The sequence below is a fragment of the Leptinotarsa decemlineata genome, unplaced genomic scaffold, assembly GCF_025532065.1.
Source record: "Leptinotarsa decemlineata unplaced genomic scaffold, Ldec_3_MD MMD2_tig00026361_RagTag_RagTag, whole genome shotgun sequence".
Classification (NCBI taxonomy): domain Eukaryota; kingdom Metazoa; phylum Arthropoda; class Insecta; order Coleoptera; family Chrysomelidae; genus Leptinotarsa; species Leptinotarsa decemlineata.
In genome coordinates, this window is record NW_027412704.1 from 2,103,724 (window position 1) to 2,120,669 (window position 16,946).

General features: G+C 36.7%; 1 protein-coding gene across 1 annotated transcript; it reads left to right on the plus strand.

Moving 5' to 3' along the window:
- The first annotated feature begins 2,546 nt into the window (after positions 1-2,546).
- LOC111502795 (uncharacterized) lies at positions 2,547-12,832 on the plus strand. Its single transcript, XM_074184995.1, is given in 5 exon segments — positions 2,547-2,809; positions 5,253-5,371; positions 5,374-5,412; positions 6,863-7,053; positions 10,390-12,832. Coding segments are annotated over 5 exon segments (735 nt in total). The 5' UTR covers positions 2,547-2,579; the 3' UTR covers positions 10,546-12,832.
- Positions 12,833-16,946: the final 4,114 nt, after the last annotated feature.

The following is a 16,946-nucleotide window of genomic DNA, read 5'->3' on the forward strand; positions in this document are numbered from 1 at the left end:
AATGTATACTTTTTTGCGGCCCTAGCTTTGAAGAATTTGGTTCATGTAGGATGATAAACTTCCAATACCCAGAGGAATATTGCAGCTACTCATATTTCCACCAGCCTTGCCGTTATTGTTTAATGCCATCTCAGAGCAATTCATATTGCTTCCCAATTCAATGTGTCTTGTTTCAAGTACAGAAGAAAAGAATCAAGCTTTTCAAAAATGCTCACAGGAAACTGCCAGCATTTTTGAAACTAGACTCGAAGTTATAATGGTCACAGTTGATTCATCTCAGTACCTTCTTCAAGATAGTACCTTTCTCTATTGCTTAAGAACAGTCCGGCTTGTTCATTTTTCCATGAAACACTGTAGCCTCCTGCATTTGCAAACTATATTGTTTCCTATACCAGTTCATTCAGGTCCACATTTTTTTCATAACCTACAAGATGTTAGGTTGTCCATAGACTTCTCACCTCCTGTTCCAGTGCTCCACATTCGCATAAAATATGACGAGCTGTATCTCTTTAGAATTGCCGCAGCTAGGGTCTTCGACGTACGCTCCTGTTTTGTTCAGGTGTCTTCAAAATGAGCAGTATCCAATTCTTCAGTTCTTTTCTCAAATTATCTTCAAAGGTTCTCCCGTGTCCATTCCTAGGTATATTTTCCCAGTACCATTTATATTTCTCATTGACCCAATTCCTGATTTGCTCACACTCCATAAATTTTGGTTCCTCCACAACTATCGCAGGACACTCTCTCTCTAGCACACTCATAAGCTTATTTGTTGCCTTCAGTAAAAAATCAATATATTCTTGCCCGCGAGCTCTTCCAGTTCTTCACGATATTTCCTTAGTATTGTCACTGTTGGCCCAAGTGCAGCCTTTGCGATCTATAGGACTAGTGACCTGCTGATTCCTCGTGCATCACAAACAAATTTTCTAAAGATGATCTCACTGGTTTGAGCAGAAGGCCTCAACATTCCAGTTGATGATGACAAATGGTCGTATTGAAGTGAAAAATTAAGGCTCACTCACAAAAGGCGTGGTGTGGTTCTATATCGAGAGGAAGCTGATTAATCGAATGCCATCGTTATCCTTGAACGAGAAACATATTTTCAGAAACTTCAATCAGTCATTCAGAATGAAAACCTTACTGTCATCAAGAAAAACCCAACGAAAAATAGTCAAAATGAACTGAAAAATTTTCTCTCAGGAATCAGAGAAACGAAGAATCTCCAACATGAACCCCTTTTGCCCTAAACTATATGGCCTGATAAAAATACATAAAGAGGATAACCCCTTAAGACCGGTAGTTTCGTATATAAAAAGTCCAGTAAGAGAACTAGGAATACGTCTTAACAAGTTGTTGAAAAATATTACCAATTTCGTCCCACCTCACATCATTAAAAATTCATTGACTTTAGTAGAAAACATACGGAACCAAACCACGCCACATGATTCAATTTTAGTTTCATTCGATGTAAAGAGTATGTTTTCCAACATACCAACAACGAGTGTAAGTCCCTCATTTCAGATATATTAGATCAAGCCAAAGTAGACCATATCACTTCCTTTGAAGTTTCAACAGCTTTCGATGTGTGCTTGAATCAGAGCTACCTACAGTTCAACAACAAATTTTATAAACAGGAATCAGGTTTACCAACGGGCTCACCCCTTAGTCCACTTTTAGCAGACATATTTATGAACAGCTTGGAGACTATAATAGTAAATTCCGACCTGGGTAAAAAGCATATTCATTATTGGTACAGATATGTAGATGATATTCTCGCCTGTTTCAGAGGTACTACACGACAGCTGAACCAATTTATGACATTCATGAATAATCTCAATAGCAACATTCAGTTCACACTCGAAATAGAGATCGAGAAACAGATAAATTTCTTAGACCTGACACACAATCAGAATAAATTTGAGTTCAATGTTTTCAGAAAACCCTGCTATACTGATATTATCATCCCAAGCGATTCTTTTCATCCAGAAGAAAAGCTCTCGCTCCTGATCTAAATTTACAGGGAGGTCACTTGGAGTCGTGAGCTCGACATCCATCTCCTCTGTACACCCAGTGTCAGAAAGAATTTTTGAATTTACTCTGTCCATAAAAGTCCCACGAGTAGGTAGGGAAAGAAGGTCAATCACGTCAGAGCTCCGCATTACCGTGACAAGGCGATGCTACGACGAGATGGCGCCCGGTATCTCGAAGGTTCCGTAGAGACAGCTGATAGGCTCAGTGCCATTCATCCTACCGGCACGGATACACACACCTTAGGATTCAGTCATCGTTGGTAGCCCAGCTGGATACGGGAATTACAGAATCACCTGTGGTTTTGTTATTCCTTAACTGAATGGCATCTCAACGATGGCATAAGGACCTAAGTGTAATATTGAAAATACTGTAAAATTTTTGTTCAACCCCATATAATACCCCCTCAACTGATGCATTGCTCAGTCGCCAATAACCCTAGAGGTTGATGCGACTTTAAATAAAGTAAATTAAAAAAAAACTTTCCCTAACTTTATCTACACATATTTATTTGCAGGGCATGATGTAACATTTCGAAGAGACAATCGTCAGGGATGTTGCACCACTATAACTACTCGACTTCGCTTAGTCATTTCTTGAGTTACCATCAGTTGGAGGAGCAAACTCGGGAAAATGATCAGACGACTCCAACTTTATGCGACGACCTGACTCAGGAAGAAGATGGCCGATGCCGTAGTAACTCTTCGGCTACAAATAAGTCCTTTACAATAGCTGCGATATTAGGCTTGAATGGTGATAGTAAAAATATAGGTGAGTTAAATGAATCATTGCTAAAAATAGCGAAGGATGATAATAATGATGAAAACGGGGAAAACACGGATAAAATACTAATTGCTACATTTTCCCCTCGAGTTCTATTATCCAAGTCATAGTGCCATTATGCACATCAAGTAAGTAACTTAGCAATGGCGAATAATGAAGGACTATCAGGACTGCACCTTCATTTTTCTCTCATCCTACAATGTGACCCATTTTTAATGGAAACACCCCCCTAAAATTTGAAGTTGTGAACTGATTTCAATAATTTTTTTTTGAAATGTCAAGTACTGAAAGGTCTACCTTGGGACATGATTTGAAATGTTTATTAAAGTTTCAGGGCATACTACGATATTTTTTCTTAGGCGAAAATCGGGATTTTTTATTAGCGATTTTTTTATTGAAAAAATCACTACGCCACTGGATTCAGAGTGCCTCTAAACAGGTGTGACCAAAATTTCATGAGAAAATATTCATTATTAACAAAGTTATGACAACTCAATAATTCGAAAACTCACACAGCTAACAGTTACAAAAAACACCCTATATCAACAGATATAGCCATGAGAATATTTTTTTATGATTTCAACAATGAAGTGCCGCCAGATGAAAAAAAAACAAATCGCGTAAATATTTTTAAGGAAAATGAAGGAATTACATTCAAGTTTTCACGCAAATTAACTAAAACTAAGACCTAATATTTCAATTTAAATCTTAGTTGCCATGGAAATGATATTACAGTTTGACACTTGTGAAAGATTTAAGTGTACTATTGTCAACAATATTCACCTTACAGTTCTTCGAATTATTTTATGTCATGGCTGCAAGATTGAGCGTAAGAGAGAAAATTGAAATTGTACGCCTTTCGGGAGATGACGTTAGAAGTGCTAGAGAGGGTTTGTAGAGTATTTAATGAGAGACATCCAGATCGTCCTCGTATTAGCTGCGGTACGGTAAATAAAATAAATGAAATATTCAATGAAACTGGTGCAGTATCAAAAATGATGTTAAAAAGTAATCCTGTACAAATACGAAACAGGAATGACAGGAATGATTAAATCATTTTAGATGATTTCGGAAATAATCCTAATGCCAGTATAAGGAATGCCACTTTAGATTTGAATATTCCACGAGAAACTATTCGGAGATGTCTCAAGACGAAGAATATTAAACCTTTCAAGCCAAAATTTTTACACACACTTCAAGAAGGCGACGAAGCAAGACGCCTTGAATATTGTTTATGGGCCCAAGGGGAATATTTAAACAATAGAAATTTCCTAAAAAATATTTTATATACCGACGAAGCCACTTTCACTACAAATGGAGTAGTGTCATCACAGAATTGTCGCTATTGAGCAGCGGAAAATCCTAACTGGTTAATAAACTGTAAAAGCCAGTATTCCCAAAAAATCAGCGTCTGGTGTGGGATATTGAACGAACGAATTATTGGTCCTTTCTTTTTTGAGGAAAACATTGATGCGCAGAGGTTTCTAGAATTTTTAAACACAGAGTTTTGGGATGCTATTCACGAGCTGCCAATCAATGAACGATCAAATTTAATTGTCCAGTTAGATGGGTGTTCAGTTCATTATGTCAGATCTGTGAGGCAATGGCTTAACGAACATTTTCCAAACCGATGGATAGGCCGTGGTAGTCCGTTTATAGAGTGGCCACCCAGATCTACAGACCTCACAGTTTTGGACTTTTTTCTCTGGGGACATCTCACACAAAAGGTTTACAAAAACCGCTCAAGAGATAGAAATGAACTTTATGCAAGAATTCGACAGGTATGTGCAGATATTAGCCCTCAAGAACTAAGGAACGTAATCAGAAACATTCGTAAACGCTACGACACATGTATGGAAATACGTGGTGGATTAGTAGAGGCTACTAGAATATGAGTTAGAATTAATTGTTGCACTGAATCGAAACATTTCAATAATTAGTTATTAGTTACGTTTATTAAAATTTTTTGCTTCATTGTTAGTTGAATTGTGTGAATGTAATTCCGTTATTTTCATTAAGAATATTTACGCTATTTGTTTTTTTTCATCTGGCGGCACTTTATTGTTGAAATCATAAGAAAAATGATATATTGTGACTGTTAGCTGTGTGAGTTTTCGAATTTTTAAGTTATGGTAACTTTGTTAATAATGAATATTTTTTCATGAAATTTTAGTCACACCTGTTTAGAGGCACTCTGAATCCAGTGGCGTAGTGATTTTTTAAATAAAAAAATCGCTAATAAAAAATCCCGATTTTCGACTAAGAAAAAAATGAACATTTCAAATTTTGTCACAAAGTAGACCTTTTAGTACTTGACATTTGAAAAAAAATTATTAAAATCGATTTACAACTTCAAATTTTAGGGGGGTGTTTCCATTAAAAATGGGTCACACTGTATATAACAAGCTGAACCTTTTTTTTTTCATTCAAGGAAATCCATCCACCGATCTTAGCGTTGTGAACCTATCAGTGCATCCAGTTGGCCCTGAGAGGTCGCTGGTATCAGGTTGCAGCAGATTACAACTTCCTGTACATGGAGCTCCAGCCGTAGCGACGGGCCATTATCCCCCGTTGGACATGGATGCCCACCCTCCAGACAAACAGGTAAGTGTCTATGACCTGTTGTTTCAAAGTGTTATATCATCCGAACATCTGAGAAGATATATAACAGATATCGGGTTTCTTTCAAAAAGTAATCCGATCCAAGTTGAAGTTACGAAAGGATATCATTGAATAAACCGTATGAGTGGCTCTACTTAATATTTCAATAATTAATTTGCAAGAAAACATAATCTCTTCATTGATCGATAGAAAATACTCATCTTTACGGTAATTGTTAATATGTTCCAGCAAATCCAAGGTTTCCTTCATGATTTTCAAATAATTTGTTTCTCTGAGTATTGTTTGTCGTCATGATTTCAAGCAGACTGGAGCCTGGCTTCATTACCCTTTCAACTGATGTTCTCTCTGAGTATTGTACATATTTCTAACGCCAGATCAAGTTTTTCAAATTTGAGCAAAAGTAACAGGTGATAAATCAAAAGCAAAAACATTGTTAAGTACAAAATTTCACTCACCAGTCAGAAAGGAAAAAATAAACTTCAACTGACTGAAACCATGAATTTATTACCACTCGGCAACGTTTTCTGCAAATATATTTAGAATTCTGGCATTATCAATATATGTTTTGACATAAATGCTATAGATGAAGTTTCTGAAATCAAGAAAAGAAACTCGTCTTTACGAAAGTTGAATTTAGGACTTCGAAACTGGTAATTAAAATGAAAAGAATTTGAATAGTCATATATTTTCAATGAGAGAGGTCCCAGTTATGACCCTTGTGAAACTAGTGTTCATTAGTCGACACCATGAGTATTACCTGTGATTAGTAAATCCAATGGGACCAAGTAATGAGCTCTTCCAATAAGACAGTGATATTTTTTTCAAAATGTTGATGCATTTGTTGACCTCATGGTCGATCTATGACTTATAACCACCATTCATGAAAGATATCTTCGAAGAGTAATTTGTTATTGGTGTTAGGAAAACGATTTCCTAAAAAGCATTCACCTATAACAACTTCATGAAGTTATATTGCTCTTCAATTTGGTTTATTCAATATACCTGCAAAATTCGACAAATTGATGGAGCAGTTTTTATGAATCCAGAAAAAGCAGAATACTTTTCAGTAATATCGTCATCATGAATGAAAATAGAGTCAAAAATATCTTCCGTATCCCACGACATCGCCCTACTGCGGTTAAACCCAAAACGTCACCTCAACGAAAATATTTCAGTTGAATTCTCTATTAGTTCTTCATCTATCCTATCAATTTTCAGTTTTCTATATATATAGATCCCGTTACCTCGTCAAGATATACCCTGTACCTATAATGTTCGACAAAGTAATGGATCAGTTCCCAGGAATCCAGATAAAACAGAATACTTTTCAGTGATATCATCATCATGAATGAAAATAGAGCCAGATAAATATCTTCCATATCCCACAACATTGTGGTAGCATTTAAATTTGATAATCTGGTGATTGTTTCAGTGAGGGGAACCTTGAAGCACATGTCATCGAATCTCCTGCAAAACAAAAAAAGCTGCAAAAGTAAAAGAGTTCGGACGATTTTCACTCCGGAGCAACTGGAGCGACTAGAAGCCGAATTCGAAAGGCAGCAGTACATGGTTGGTCCAGAAAGGCTCTATTTGGCCCATACGCTTCAGTTAACAGAAGCCCAAGTAAGTAACTTCAATTGTTGTCTATGTTCTTTCTGAGATGAAGATGGTGGTGAATTAAATTCTACTTTTAAAATGCCTGTTGCGATAAGATGGAGCTCTCAGCTTCTCACTATCAATACGTGGACTCTTCAAAAACAGAGGTGAATGTTTAAATTTCGCGCGGTGCTTACATACAGTTAGAAATGTTTTAAGTTGGTACACATGTCTCGAACGTATGTTTACAGTTTCAGATGTTTAGCAGATGTTTAGCACGTTTAGGTTGTTGGTGAGAGGCATGAAAGTTAGAACCAGCACATCAACAACTGATGAAAATATTGAGGAAATTAAAAAAAATGTTATGGAAAATCGTCGAATCACAATTAGATAAGTTGCTGAAAATGTTGACATATGCCATGTATGTTTTTCGGAAATTTTGAGCATGAAGCGTGTGGCAGCGACGTTCTATCTGAAGTTGCTGAATTTTGACCAAAAAAAAAATCGGTGCATAAGCATCGCAGATTTGTTTGGAGAGGTCATTTGTCCAATCATCCCAATGAGAGAGCCAAGGAGAGGCAAAACCAAAACAAGCACGCCAAGTTTGATCAAATGTTGAGGTTTTGCCGTAGCGTAGTGCATCAAGAATAATTGACACATGGTCGTACAGTCAATAAGGAGTATTATCTTGAAGTTATGCGCCGTTTGCGAGAAGAAATATGAAGAAAACTTCCGGCATTGTTGAAAACAACTCATGGCTTTTGCACCACTTGTTCACTCGTCATTGCTCGTTCCTAGTTTTTTGGCCAAAAAGAACTCCGTAACCACGCCTCAACCACCAGAATTGGCCCTCTGCGACCTTTACCTATTCTTAAGATTGAAGAGACCCATAAAAACGGCGTTTTAAAACGATTGATTATCTGTAAGAAATATTTGAGGGAACTTGTATCCAAATTCACAACTACTGGTAGTGTACATAACAAAAAGCCCCCATGTCATCAGTCTATTCCGAATGAACAGCAAGTGCAAATAATTGGTGAGATGGTAGTAAATCCCGAACAGTCTACTTATTCCGTCGCGAAGGTTTGTGAGGTGTCTCCTTCTACTGTGTGGAGACTTTCGAAGAGGAATATAGGTAAATGATCATCTTCCTCTTGAAGATGATCACTTGGTGATCGAAACACGTGTCGAGGTGTGAAAATAACGATTTGGTGTAGGGAAAAAACTCCAGTAATATTCATTACTACACCAAAGGTTCCAAACAGTACATCACAAGTATATGGCAGAGAATAATAAATATTTGTAGAGATCCTGAGGTTACTGTGGCGCTTAGTCGCCATCTTGAAAGTTTCATCTGTCAATATCACTTCAAAATAGAGCATTCATGCATTAAATTCATTATCTCAAATTTCAATGTATCGAGTTTGGGGCATTAAAGAAATGCCCTGTTTAATACATACTATAACTCGACCCCCGTATCTATTCAGAAGAAAAATGCCCAGCAGAATAAGTATTGATTTATGAAAAGGTGTCGTCGAACTTCATAAATTCAAAATTGTTTCAAATGTTTCAAATTTCATATCAAAATGTAGATTATTGAAACTTTTTTCATCGTGATCATACAACAACAAACAATACATTTTATCTACACACATCGGAAAAGTCTAGGGATATTTTTAAAAATGGCAATAATTTTTTTTAGATCGCTTTAGGGAAAAAAAAGTTGACGGATGATTATTAAACGAATGTAACTCACAACAAAATTTATTAAATGGTCAAAAATATTGAGTGCGCATATAAGCAAAAAAAAAAATATGGCTCTTCTTTGGCACCCCGAAAAAAAATCATAATACAAAAAAAAATTGGAATCAGTACAAAGTATGGCCTCCACGCTGGTTTATTACGGCCCTACATCTATCGTGCATCGACAAAATGAGATTGTAAAGGTCTTGTTGAGGTACATTCGCCCATTCAGCGATTAAAAGCTCTCTCAATTGAAACGTTGTGTGAATATTCCCCATATGCGGAGTAATTCTTCGTTAAAGCATGTCCCACACATGCTCGATGGGATTCAGGTCCGGTGATTGTGCTGGCCATGGCAATACATCAACTCCTTCGTTGGTGAGCTAGTCAGTCACTAGACGCGCGACATGTGGACGAGCATTATCGTGCATTAGGTGGAAGTTTTCACCAACAGCACCAGCAAACGGACGGACGATAGGTAGAAGAATGGTGTCCAGGTACTGTCGAGCTGTGAGGGAGCGATTTGGGAAAACGAGATCGGTTCTGCCGCCGATCATGATTCCGCCCCATAGCATTACTGTACCACCTCTGAACGTGTGGACTTCCTGGACGTGTCTCAAACGTTCATTATTTCCAGGTCGTCTCCACAGTCTTACTCGACGAGAATCTGGATGAAATCCAAATCTGGATTCGTCTGTAAACAAAACTGTGGCCCAATCATTTGCATCCCAGTTTTGATGTTCTTGACACCACTCTAATCTTCTACCGCGATTGCCTCTCGATAAAGGTGGACATCTAAGTGGCCTTCTGTTGTGGAGATCTGCTTCATGCAGTCGATTTCTGACAGTATCACGACCAATGGTTACCTGGTGCGTCTGCTGCAACACGTTAACCAACTCAGGTGCTGTGATTGTCGGTTGTCTTCTTGCGGTTAAGACCAAAAATCTGTCTTGAACTGCAGTTGTAGCGCGTCCTCGTCCTGGATGTTGTTCGGCTGGACTGCCAGTTTCACGGAAACGCCGCCACAATCGACTGATAACACTTTAGGAGACCCCCAAACGAAGAGCTACATCATTTTGTCGCATGCCACCTTGAAGAAGCCCTACAGCTCTATTCATCTCAGCCAATGGTAAGTGATGGCGTTCCATGTTAAAGCACAATATTTCCAGTTTAATTGCTGAGCAAGAACTGCATAGAATGTACAAACTCGACACTTTCAGATTATTCATTTTAGCCGAAAACCTACAGTTTGTAAAAAACTTGATGAAAGATTAGTTACCGTTTTTGCAGGCTTTGTTCAACCCATAGAAATCTACAGGGTGGTCGAGTGTACCAATTTAATCGAAATTAAACGACCTCATGCATTTATTTTTATGATATTTAGTATGGTATAAAAATATCCCTAGACTTTTCCGATGTGTGTATTAGAGTAGGATTATCATAAGATATATATCTAAAAGAGGACATGAACATTATGAATAAATTCAAACACTTCTCATTACCTAGGAGTATACCTCCTTCCAACATATTCCTAATCTCATCCTATTATCACCAAACCATACCCCTAACTGTTTACTGAAAACCACAACCCATTCGATAATTAATCGTTTCCGCTTCCAGGTGAAGGTGTGGTTTCAAAACAGGAGGATCAAATGGCGGAAGCATCACTTGGAATTGACACATCAACGTCTCGCGGTTCTCAAACAGCAACAACTCCTTCTCGACGATGCTCAGCCAGACGTGCAAGACACCAATAGTTCGGGAACAGATACGTGAGCCTCATCTTGGGAAAGGGGAGAAACGCCGGGGCGCTAAATATGGGGTGAGGGATTAGATCGAGTGTTTTCAATTTGTACGAGATGTGTTTGTTGGGTTGGAGGAGGAACTGTCTTTATCCACTCGGTTTCAATTCCAGTGGGAAAGTCTACTTGAAGAATGAATTATCGATTTTATGAGCCATGTCATCGAAAAATTAGATCTTCTCCATGGAACTGGACAGGGTTATGGATGCATTATGTTATTTCCGGTTCGTTAAATATATCCCAGTCACTGGAAGTAACTCATCTATTGAGACCACTGCCCAACCACCGCCAAGTTGATCCCTGCAGAATGGCACCTCTAGTTAGACCGATTTGCAATATGAACGGAACTATATTTATTTCCTGTGATTCGCTGAATCTGCTGAGGCCCCACGATGGCCTATATCGGCCTATAAAAGTTCCCCTCACTCCCTAGATGAACACCACATGGAACATTCCGGAATCTGTAGGTGCGTTTTTCAGTCACAGTGCTCAAGTGCAATGATTGATTCCTCGTGGAATTGGAGTACCTACCATTTATCTCTGGGCTTCTGTTGATCCTCCTACGATCCTCCTTTACTACCAGTACTGGCCTTGGACATTTTCTGCTAATATAATTAGGCCAAGCTCTTAGATCATCGTCATTTTCCTCTCGTTTCCTCCTCAGTAATCCACAGAAAATTCACTCCCTCGCTGATCAATCATACGGCTGTAGCACATATCGACTGCCGAATTTAGCGAGCCCTTGGGATTTATTTTATCTTCATTCCATCGGATATGACACTTTGATCTAGGAAAACCCCACCATTTCTTTACACTCGGTGAACTCTTTTTTGGAATACTATGAGAAATCTTTTCCAGAAGTCATATGCCGATGCCCTAGTTTTGCAGCTGGATCCCATTTTCCCACCTAACTCCGCACTCATAGGCCTTAAGATCCCCTGTGGTTGTTGTCGTCATCACCCATATTGTTCACAGAGGGCAGGCGATAAAAGTTCATGAGCATATAGTTGCTTTCAATCAGAAGGTAAAGGGAATTAACATGAATACAGTATTAGCTACCTGCATTAAGATGAATACGAATAAAACTGATAAAAACAAAATCGCGCTCGCCAACGACGGAATAAAACCGAAGACCCAGACATTAAATGGAGTAGCACTGCGTTGGTTGCATCTTCATCTTCGACAGTATCTACTGCTGTGGTAAATGAAATGACAGAAGTAAAAACCTAAGGACAGCTGAAAACCTTTTGTTTGTTGTCCAGATCGCAATTCAAAAGAGTTCATGATTCTTCAGTAATCGTTTTTGCTGGTCATTATGCAGCAGCATTATGCAGCTGATGCAGCAGACTTTTTCTTTTACAACCTGCCATCACTTTCCACAACAAATGTTCATTGTTTTCCGGAGTTCTAACTCATAGAGGCCTTGTTGCTGCTCGAGTTGGTCCGTTAATTTATTCATCTGTTCATCAACATTTTTTTCTGGATTCTTCCCAGGTTTTCTTATTCTGTCATTTTGCATACCCCATTTCGTGCTTTCTGTGCACCTACTGCCACGAAAGATGTTTCAGACAGTCGTCTTATTCCTATTTCTTTTTCTCTTCTTCTTGCTTTAACTATTTTAACAACGATGTTGGTTTCAGTATTCTTCTTCTTTTATTTCTTTCCTCTTCATTTGAAACCACACCAGTTAGTTTCAGAACATCTCTTGGTCCTTTTTTATATTTATTGCTTGCTCTTATGATTCCTTTTTGGTTTTTTTCTTGATATAGCCTGAGTTAAATCTGTGTTTTCTGCCATCCCATGTTGGTTATTTATCAAAGAATCTGCCTCAGTGTTCTTTTTAGGTACATCTTTTTATGTATCCACTATCACATCCAAACTTGAGTTGAACCTTGTTGATCATAGACGAGGTATGGATCAGATATATTGAAAGTATCAGATTTCAATATTCAACCGAATTTGGTAAAGTTTCAATGGGAAAATATCAATTACCTGAACTGGAAAACCTCTGTACAGATGGAAACACTCATTGATTTCTTATTGTACATAACTGAAATACAATTTGTAAATATCTGTGATTTTTTATTGGGTCTGAACTTTTTTCTTCTCACTAGACTTTCACATTTTTGATTCACCTGAAACGGAAAAGGGTTCAGACTCAATCTTGAATGTGTAATCCGTAGTGCAAATATATACCAAAGTCTATTATTATAGTATCAATTTGTTGTTATAACTAGTAGTATTTTGAGAACGCAGCATTGTGATGATTTTAAAATAAATACCTAATCACTGATTCTGAGGTTTTTTTCACTAAACCTTTCGGTTGTATGAGAATTCAATTTATGTCAGTATAAGACACGTTGAGTATGGAATTATTTTTCACGAGATATTCAATGAAAACTAGGCAACAAAGAAATTTCACCGGACAAAAGTGGGGGGTAAAAACGTAAATCCTCGCGTGATAACTTATATTGCGGAAAATCACCAAAATTATGAGTTTTGGGTATAAGGAAGTGTATCATAACTAGGGCTTATTTTCATAATAGAATTGAACCTTAAGGGAAAAAAATGGGGGTTCCCATTCGAAAAAGTTGGGGTTTTTTATTTTTCTCATTCACTTATTGGACCCTAGTTTTGACGCACCCTGTGGATTATTCAGTAGATGCGTGAATGATGCGTGATCCATTCAACCTTCAATTTTCACGATTCACTATCACTGTGGCCAGTATAAGACATGTCGACAAAATAGTTATTTTTGTATAAAGTGGCTGGATATCTGCCTCCGTAGCAGAAGATAGTTTGAATAACAAAATAGAGATTTCTAACAAAATATTGAATTGTCCATCTTCTTCCAAACACATTGAAATATCTGAATAAATTGTGGAATCAACTCTTCAAGAAATATCTAACGTTTCTGATCAGCGGCAATATGGAACATCTTTGGGAATTTATAGTAATTATTCAAACCTTACTATTAATAATTATTCCAATAATTGGAATAAGTGATATTTTGACAGTTGTAAATTAAGACACTGTCATATTTGAATTTTCCATGTGTCCCCTTTCCATAGATAATTCAAAAGTAGGACTTTTGGTGTACTTCAAGGTCCTAATCGGAGTCCACGTCTGACGTAGATGATTTTGGGGTCAAGTAAATGATCAACACCAACAGAAAAAAGTTGCGGTAAATTTTCGTTATGTGGACACCCGGCGATTTTGAAAAAATTTTTGACTGTACTTACGTATTTTGATGCGTAGATTACGAATCCGAAAGAAAAAAGCGACGCTCTCCCTTATTTAAAAAGTTACGGCCCTTCAAAGTTCAGAAATAACCTAAATAAACTATTTAAAAACACAAGCATTTATTCACTAGGTCACCTTTACACCTTATTCCTTCTTCTTTAACACTTTTCACTTCAATAATCAACATTTTTCTTATGAAAATGTTAAAAAATGTACGGAGCTGCTTTTTGGTTACATATCACTGTATTTTACATTTTTAAGGTTAATGATATGGTTGGTACGACTGATGCAGTCCATATTCCTGAAGTAATTCAAATGTTTTTTACCTTCATTCTTTAGATCGTAAATTGGTTTTTGGTGGTGTATTACGAATTTGAAATAGTAGGCGACGGCAAATACCAACCGCTTTTTTCTGAAATGTCACTAGTAACTAACCTAAAAATAGAATAATGTCACCAGGAGAAGCATTCGTTTTTAAATTAAGTTTTTCATAAGAAAAATGTTGATTATTGAAGTGAAAAGTGTTAAAGAAGGAGGAATAAGGTGTAAAGGTGACCTAGTGAATAAATGCATGTGTTTTTAAATAGTTTATTTAGTGAAAAAGAAGGCTGAAAAGTTGCCCTTTTCTGAACTTTGAAGGGCCGTAACTTTTTAAATAAGGGAGAGCGCCGCTTTTTTCTTTCGGATTCGTAATCTACGCATCAAAATACGTAAGTACAGTCAAAATTTTTTTCAAAATCGCCGGGTGTCCACATAACGAAAATTTACCGCAACTTTTTTCTTTTGGTGTTGATCATTTACTTGACCCCAAAATCATCTACGTCAGACGTGGACTCCGATTAGGACCTTGAAGTACACCAAAAGTCCTACTTTTAAATTATCTATGGAAAGGGGGCACATGGAAAATTCAAATATGACAGTGTCTTAATTTACAACTGTGAAAATATCACATAACGAAAATTTACCAAAGTTGCTAAAGGTGAAGAGCAATTTGAAATGTATTCTCTTAATTTGTTACAGGGCAAACACTTCGAACTTCTCGTGATTGACATTACCAGTTCTTTCAAATCTTGCTTTTAGAGACTGAAATGCCCTTCCATCTAGTTGTCTTCTTTCGGGGAACTTCTGTTTGTAAATCCTAGAAGCAAGGAGGCAGTTTCTGTCACTTTCCCCAAAAGTATAGACCATTTGCACCATATTTTCCAATACATAATTCTTAATGAAAATGATTCAATCTACACGCGAAAGAAACGTCAACACATGGCGTTATTGACAAATTCCGAGATTAATTTTTTGATGTCAGTCATGGATAACTGGGTTTTTAAAGGAAAAAGCAGTACAAATATTCTTTCGGTTTTTTATGTATTTCTTACCTTTCAAACCGCTGATAACTATCACTAGATGGTATGAAAAATGCGAATGTACTAGCGATTAGTTTGAATATTCGAAAAACAAAGGTAAGTGAACGTAAGAAAATACATTTTTTTGTGGTTACAACAATGATTAAAACTTGGTATAATTTTTAAAATATCAGTTTTTCGTATAGTATACTTCTGATAAAAAATATAGTGAAATGTTAAAACATTTAATTTTAGCAATAAATAGGCTTTATTCATTGACATACATTTTTCATGAAGAAGATATAGATACAAAAATCAATGAAAGGGGGAAATTCAGCAGAGGCTGTTTCACAACTTAACCTAGGGGATAGCATTTATTATATAGAAATATAAAAATAATTACCTAGTATACCTACATTGATAAGTGAGTAGTTGATGAATCTTTGTAAAACTTGGAAATAAACAAAGCCTATAAATTTCAAAATAAACATTAAAAATCTATTTAGCTCAAATAAGGTAAAATATATAGCAAAACAAAGGGGACAAAGGGAAAACCATATGAGAAAGGCATAACATGAATATATTACCTATCCAGAAGACTTCAGATATGTTTTCAACTTTTTCTTGAAATTATATATGGCGTAGTGTCTAAATTCACAGGGCAGAGAGTTATATCGTTTGATAGAGTTGTAAATAAAACTACGAGAAAAGCAGGCTGTCGAGTGATTTGGAATAATAAAAGTGTGACGGTTTCTTGTCCTCGAATTATTCTGAGATTAGAAAGTTTCATATATTTCATTAATATAATTTGGCTTTTTGTGAATGAGGAATTTATGTGTGTTGACGAGTAGGTGGAACTGCCAAGTTTTAGCAATCGGTAACCAACCTGACTCCACGAACTTGGGGGATATATGGTCTAATTTTCTCACACCTTACAAAAGACGAATGCAATTGTTTTGTATTTTCGTTTACGTCAAATTGTATCAAAGCAGGCCCGTAGATTAAATCGCAATATGCTATTCTAGACAATATGAGGGTTTCGCAAAGTTTCAATTTCAATTTCGAAGTCATTTTATCTCTACTTTGATAGCGTTGACGTAAAATACTGAACGAGCTACGACAAAGTGAATTTATATGTTTGTGAAATCTCAGACCAGCATCTAGCCACAAACCCAAGTTCTTGCTTTCTGTAATTATTTATAGTAAGTCTTGTCCAATTGCGATTTCAATACGAATGAAAAAATACAGGGTGTTCTTTTTGAAAAAGTTGAATTATGTCTGGTTGAAAGTGAATGAAACTTGACTGGTTTTACCGATCACTCTATATATTGTTTCCAAAAGTTGAGATTCCAGAAATTTACATAGTGATGTTGACTAACTATTCCTAAGGAAAATTCACTTAATTGCTGTAGCAGACATGCGGGTAGTGAACTAAAAAAATATTGTCCGCAAAAAATAGGTTTTTCTGGAATAACTTGGCAATGCCGCAATGGAAATTCGGAAACAAAAACTCCTTAGATAGTAAAACAACTATGAAATCGAATGACGTAGTCATATACTGGGCGTTCTATTTAAAAACATATAACTTTGTTTGGCCACGCTTGGCTGAATCACCCAGTATGCGAGAAAATAATTTTGAAAGATAGTATTTATCGATATAACTGCAAAAAAAATTGAGCAGATAAAAAAAAAATTGTTTCCTATAATAGCAATGGACCGAGGGAATCTTGTTGACTCACCCTGTATACAAAAAAGAAGAGGACTAAGGGAATCGTCTAGAAATACACCAATC